Source organism: Aedes albopictus, chromosome 2, assembly GCF_035046485.1.
Source record: "Aedes albopictus strain Foshan chromosome 2, AalbF5, whole genome shotgun sequence".
Classification (NCBI taxonomy): Eukaryota; Metazoa; Arthropoda; class Insecta; order Diptera; family Culicidae; genus Aedes; species Aedes albopictus.
Window position 1 is genome coordinate 170,039,318 of NC_085137.1, and position 7,237 is coordinate 170,046,554.

General features: G+C 46.9%; 2 protein-coding genes across 2 annotated transcripts; both read left to right on the top strand.

Moving 5' to 3' along the window:
• Positions 1–2,047: 2,047 nt before the first annotated feature.
• Positions 2,048–5,002, top strand: LOC134286263 (uncharacterized). The gene is made up of 2 exons (XM_062847851.1): positions 2,048–3,140; positions 3,504–5,002. Exons 1-2 carry the CDS (start codon positions 2,048–2,050, stop codon positions 5,000–5,002), a joined length of 2,592 nt encoding a protein of 863 aa, XP_062703835.1.
• Positions 5,003–5,070: 68 nt separating this feature from the next.
• Positions 5,071–6,444, top strand: LOC134286264 (uncharacterized). Its single transcript, XM_062847852.1, has one exon. It carries the CDS (start codon positions 5,071–5,073, stop codon positions 6,442–6,444), a length of 1,374 nt encoding a protein of 457 aa, XP_062703836.1.
• The last annotated feature ends 793 nt before the right edge of the window (positions 6,445–7,237 follow it).

Sequence of the window (7,237 nt, forward strand, 5' to 3'; positions counted from 1 at the left end):
CAGGGTGCTTCTATTTTGGTCACTCCCATAAAAAATACACGTGATTGATCAAAATAGAAATCAAAGTTGAGAATATGGCCAAAACTGATGCCATGATTCTATTTTAGCCAGTCCCACTTTTAATGCCAAAATCAAGTATTAGCTCTAGTATTAGCTTGATTTCTGCATTTTTCCTTTAAAATATAGATTGAAACCTTTCATTTGACACATTGGTTGTTTCCATAGACCTATTGACTATTTTTATAAAAAAAAAATTCCCTCAGGCTGGCCAAAACCAGTGCTCGCATCCTATACATATTATTTGTGCAAAATTTCATAAAAGTTGGTACATTACTTTTAACTGTAACTCAAAAACAAAACAAATGTGCATTTAAGCACTTTGTACAATCATGAACATTTTTCATCTTCATCATAGATGATTCTTTTGCGCTACAGTCGAAAGCACAGTAAGCTATCAGTAATCATGATTGCAACAGGCTCTAAAGCAATTGGGCGTTCTAAGGGATGCAGATTCAGGATATTTATAGGACTTTTAGTAAAACAAAAAAATACACTGTGATTAATAGTTACAACAGATCTATGTTTTTTTTTTTATTCTTAACCACTTAACCTATTTTACAGCTCTTTTTGTCTACTAGGGCACTACGTGAGCGATTCCAATTGGCGGCTGCACCTTCACTTTGTACAGCGCCTAAATGTATTCTATTATATTCTTATTCTTCTATATCGAACTGGTTTGCCTCTGTGCTGCTTTCACTTTTCTACCCTATCCTTAGTAGAATGATGAGAACGTTGATGGAATGATGTGTGGCTGTTGTTGCTTTTCCAGTCCGATTGGGGGTCGTCCAGTATGGGTTGCCGTTCGCCGATATCCCATTAATCGGGTTCGTTTGAGCTATGAAAGCTCAGAAGATGGTCAAGTGTCAGCCGCTCTCGGGGAAAGAGCAACTGACGAAGTGCTGGGTCTGGGATCGAACCCATGATCATCCGCTTATGCGCCCCGGCAAGATCTTTGTTAGTCGTGATATAATTTTAATGTTTCAATTGCCTTATCCTTCGATTCTACGTACAAATTCCAATGAAAAAACTATGTGTAGGTGACCCAACATATTATGGACACAACGATACGCCAATATGTTTGGCAAACTTCCATTTGTTTTTGCCGTAACTCTCCAAAAAAATATTGTCGCGTCGCTGTGTCAAAAATATGTCGGTTCTCCTTATTTTTTTTCCCCGCACAATATTATCTTTAATAACGGGAGAGTGAATAAACTCTACGTGTAGTTCCGTACAAAGCGCGTTTGTTCTGTTCGCCGAGAAAGAACCCCATGCTCGAGTGCCAACCAGTTTTTCGGATCTTTGGTGGACCGTTTCCCAACATATTTCTGGTCCTTCGAACCGGATGCGCCGCGATTTAATTCGGACAATCGCGGGCAGTGCTAGTGTCGTTTCGTTGGTCCCAAAGTGATCATTTCTGGCATTGGTTGGCTCTCGAACACTTCGCCGCGCGTGTGCTAAGTGCTAGCAAATTCTGTGCTGAATATCGGACTGAGGACTGAGCAAAAAGTGTCCAAAGGATTGTCGATGCTAATTGATTGAAATTAAGTGTTTTGCTGGTGCTATGTGGCTGCTGTTTTTGGTGCAACCGGATTACCTGAGGAGAATTTCTTCGATAAAATTCCATCAAGCTGCGTGGCGCGAAGGCACGGCTTGGGTCGTCATTATTGTGCTGCATGGACAAGGGCTATTCTGGAGGATTATTCTTCGCTGGGACAAAGGTCTCGGTCTGACGTCATCGACGGTATATCTGGTTGGGCTGATAACGTGAGTAGCACATTGCATGCGAGTGAAAGCTTAGGAACAAAATTATTAATTTTGCGCTTTTGAATTGGGCATAACTGATCGATTCGTTGATTTCTCTCCGCAAGTCGATGTTTTCATCCCGACCTAGTTGGTGGATAATTGCATAGTGTGCTGTGGTTAGACGTGTTGTCCATTCTGGTCATCGCAATTAGGAGTTTTTGAGCATCGCTGGTCGCTGTGGACAATGGCACCGGGATTGCGAGGGTGCTATCGTCTGGAGCGATTCTACACGAATACACTGGCCAATGCGAAGCAATTCATGAATGGGTATGCTAGTGCGCAGCACAGCGGGCAACTAGAGGGATGGAAACAACGAATTGATGGACTTTTTATGGATTTCAAAACTAATCGTCTCACCATCGAAATGTTAGAAGACGATTTGGATGAGAAACCGATGAGTGAGGGTGCCAAGGGATTTGATGATGCTGTAACAATTACCGCCGATGAAAAGCATCGCCTTATCTATCAGAAGTTCGAACTAAATTACGTCTTGGTGTCTAGCTTTCTTGCGAACGAGATCAGGAAACTAACGCCCGCTGACCCACCGATTCAACCTTCTCAAGCTTCCGGACAATCGCGGGTGAAGTTGCCTGAAGGCAAACTTCCCAGTTTCGATGGCACGATTTCGGAGTGGATCACTTTTCGCGATTCATTCAAGCCCCTCATTGACTCCAACCAACAGCTCACCCCGTTCGACAAGTTCTCTTACCTCGTAGCATCCCTTACTAAAGACGCAAGAAAGGTTGTCGAATCAGTCGAGCTCTCTGCTGTCAATTACCCTGTCGCTTGGCAGCTGCTGGAGAAGAGGTTTGAGAATAAGAAACTGATTCTCAAAACTTATCTCGACGCCCTTTTCGCTATTAAGCCGATGAAAAGGGAAAGTTATGAGACACTAATGCGATTAGCTGATGATTTTGAGCGGAACTTAAGCATGATCGACAAGATGGGAATTTCAACGGCTGGTTGGAGTGTCCTGTTAGCTCATATGCTCTGCAGCCGTCTCGATGCCTCTACTCTGAAGCAATGGGAGTCTCACTACCGATCGACGAACGTTCCGGAATACAAGGACATCATCATCTTCATCCAAGGTCATCTGTCAGTTCTACAATCGTTGCCACCGTCCAAGTCACATTTGGCGGAGTTTAGCGAGGCGGAACACCAACGGCCGATGAAATCGAAAACCAACACCGTTCACGCCGTGACAAGTCCAGCGACCAGCTCGTGTCCATTTTGCTCAAAATCTCCGCACTCCCCATTCAAATGCGATTTCTTCCAAGGTTTACCCACAGATAACAGATGTTTATTCCAGTACAAATTTTTCGCAGAATCCTGTGTAAATGTTCAAAACGATATACGTTGGCTCACTACCGCCATCTACTCAACTTATTGCGACATTACATCGAACTTGAATGCAAGAATAGTTCAAAGTTCCAGTTTCATTCAAGATCGAATACAATCTTGAGTGTAAAATTGCGTTGTGCATGCAATCTTGAAAGCGATCACTGACTATCGATCACTGCGCCATCTCTAAATGATTGCCACATGAGTCTCAGCTGCTCGTTACATACAAAATGGCAGTTGAGCATTTTTACACACATTGCCGATATAAGCATAAACGTCTGTTATCTGTGGTTTACCAGTCTCTCAGCGATTTGACCTTGTGAAGAAGAAAAACCTCTACATCAATTGCTTTTCCTCGTCGCACATGCTTCGCAGTTGTTCGTCTAGCAGCTGCAGAGTCTGCAACCAGAAGCACCATACTATGCTCCACCAATCACCCAATGATCGCCCCTTCAATCCAAGCAAGCCCCCGGCTCCTGCTATTCCTCGCTCGAATCCGGAGAATCAAACATTTTCTAACCAGTCTTCCTCGCAATCGCTTCCAACGTCATCGTCTGCTTCAGAACACCCAAAGCCCTCGTCCTCTGCCACAAGCCTCGTGTCCACCACCGTCGTCGAAACTCCAAGAAGCGCTCTAGCCACCGTGTTGCTACAGACAGCAATCGTCAAGGTGTTTTCAACGAACGGCCATACCCAATGGGCCAGAGCATTGCTAGATCCAGCGTCGCAGTTGAATCTCATCAACGAGAGTCTCGTCCAAAGGCTGAAGTTGCATCGCTATCAGTGTCACCAAGAGATCGGCGGCGTCGGCAACTCTTCAATCGTTTCATCTCACGCCGTTCTTGTTCGGATGGGATCTCACTGCACGGACTTTGCTGCGGAACAACGGTGTCACATCCTGAAGAAGATTACTAGAGACCTTCCCTGCAGATCGCTTGATGCTTCGTCCTGGACATTGCCACCGAACGTCATTTTAGCGGATCCTAAGTTCCTCGAGCCGGGGCCCATCGATCTACTACTTGGCATGGAATTATACTACGATCTGCTACTTGACGGGTTCACCAAATTGGGTCCCGAGAAGCCGATTCTGCAGAACACCGTCTTCGGTTGGGTTGCTTCAGGAAAGATCAGTTCAAGTCCGCCCAATAGAACTCCAAAGCTGGCTCATGTATGTAGTGATCAACAACTCAACGAGCTTATCTCACACTTCTGGGAAATCGAGTCCTGCTGGTCGAATAGCACTCAATCCATCGAGGAAGCAGCCTGTGAAGACCACATCACTTCCAACACTTTTCGAGATGAAACGGGTCGGTTTGTAGTTACCCTTCCGAAACATCTTTCAGTTCTCGCCCAACTCGGTAGCTCCAAGGAGATTGCTACCAAAAGATTTCTCGGTCTCGAACGTCGCCTTGATGGAAGTTCCAAGCTGAAGGAAACCTACACTGCCTTCGTCGATGAATATCTGCAGCTGGGTCATATGAGGGAAGTGGATTACTCTTCAGCGTCTTCGTCTGCTGCACTATTGTATTACCTTCCGCACCATGGAGTAGAGAAAGCAGACAGTACAACCACAAAATTGCGAGTCGTTTTCGACGCTTCGTGTCCTGGCCCATTTGTATCACAAGGTCTCCGAAAGCACCGAACTGAAAACCAAACCATTCTTTTGGACGGATTCCATGATAGCTCTCTGCCAGATTCGCTCGCCACCTGCTCGTTGGAAAACCTTCGTAGCAAACCGTGTCTCGGAGATCCAACGGCTCACGGTTTATGGCACTTGGGCTCACGTACCCGGTACTGAAAACCCAGCGGACATCATCTCGCGTGGTATGAGCCCCGCCCAACTGAAGGATACCCCAGCTTGGTGGAATGGGTGTCAATGGCTCAGTCAGCCGTCTCGCTTCTGGCCGCCCATCAACCGTCCAATCCCCGACGATCTGCCTACCGCCGAGTTCGAAGAACGCTCGGTGTCACTACCTGTGCAAGCGGCGCAACCCAACGAAATATTCGAATCCCGTCCATCATTCATTCAGTTTGGTTCGGGTAGTTGCCTTTCTACACCGATTCGGACACAATGCTTCGCCTCAAAACCGAACTGACCGGAAGGTCGGGTCTCTCAGTACCCTGGAGCTGAATAACGCTACGAAGACGCTGGTAAGGATTGCTCAGCACGAATCGTTTGGGAAAGACATTGCCGAAATCAAGTCAAAGGGACACGTCAGTTCACACTCCGCTTTGAAAACTCTCGCTCTTATCCTGGTCGACGGGATTCTTCGTGTAGGTGGTCGGCTGCGTCACGCAGCTATCTCCGAGGACAGGAAACATCCTATGATCCTACCAGCCCGACACATACTCACCGAACGTATTCTGGTTCACTATCACCAGAAGCAGCTACACGCTGGTCCACAACTGCTGGTAGCCTGCGTACGGGAGAAGTTTTGGCCTCTACGAATCCGAAATTTGGCTCGGAAGGTGAAGCATTCCTGTGTGAATTGCTTCCGCTGCAAGCCCACAAATCTCAAGCAACTGATGGGAGACTTACAACCCGAGAGGGTGACGCCAACTCTGCCATTCTTGAGCACGGGAGTGGATCTGTGTGGACCGTTCCAGTTTCGTAAGTTGCCTAGAACCTCTCCAGTAAAATGCTACGTGGCAATTTTCGTTTGCCTTGTTACAAAGGCTGCCCACGTGGAACTCGTGTACGATCTCAGTACAGCCGCATTTCTAGTGGCGTTGCACCGATTCGTCGCTCGCAGAGGAAGGCCCAAACTCATTGAGTGCGACAACGCTACAAATTTCAAAGGAGCAGCAAGAGAACTGGCACAACTACGAAAGCAGTTCTATGATCAGCAGCACCAGACAGAAATAATCTCCAGCTGCGCCGATGACGGCACCGAGTTTAGATTCATCCCACCCCGTAGCCCCAACTTCGGGGGCTTGTGGGAGGCGGCGGTAAAATCGTTTAAGAAGCATTTGCGGGCCACGATTGGAAATTCGGTGCTCTCCCAGGATGAGTTCGTGACACTGCTAGCACGTATCGAAGCGTGCCTGAATTCTAAGCCATTAACGCCCCTCTCGGCTGATCCCAATGACCTGGAGGTGTTGACTCCGGGACATTTTCTCATCCACCGACCGCCCACCGCCTTTTCTGAGCCGAACCTGTCCGAGGTACCCAGCAACCGTCTCGACCGTTGGCAACGCAATGTTGAGCAGCAAGCACCAAAGACCATCACCTTGCCGTAACCCTCTGCGAGATTCGAAGGGACTCGAGAGTGTCCCTGATACTCGAACTACGCACACCACTCGATCCATCGTCGCCTTGATCAATCGTATCAGTTTATCAGGGAATCCGTATTCGTGCATAATCTGCCATAGCTGTTCTCGATCGATTGTATCATACGCCGATTTGAAATCGATGAACAAGTGATGTGTGGGCACATTGTATTCGCGGCATTTCTGCAACACGTTGCGGATGGCGAACATCTGGTCCGTTGTAGTGCGTTCACCCATAAATCCAGCCAGATATTGCCCAACGAACTCTCTTGCAATCGGTGATAGACGGCAGCATAAAATTTGAGAGAGTATCTTGTAGGCAGCGCTCAGAGGTGAGAGCGCGGTAGCTCCCGCAATCCAACTTGTCGCCCTTTTTGTAGATGGGACACTCAATACCTTCCATCCATTCCTCCGGTAATACTTCCTCCTCCCAAATCTTGGTAATGACCCAGTGCAGTGCTCTCACCAGTGCTTCTCCACCGTATTTTAACCCCTTCCACATTGGTTTATTTTTCCATTTTCACGCTCTAAACTAATAGCTCCAATGAGGAAATAGAGCAATGGTGTCTTCGGCAAAGTTGACGGGAATGACCAGCACCATTTTTTGACAGTTAGAGTTTTCGGATCAATCCCCCTAATAGTGAGATACAGAATTATTTTTTTAAATGGTTGAGATAGAGGTGACGTCTTCCGCAAAGTTGTAATTTTCAATTCGAAAACTCTGACTGTCAAAAGATGGCGCTGCCGAAGTAACAATCTTGAT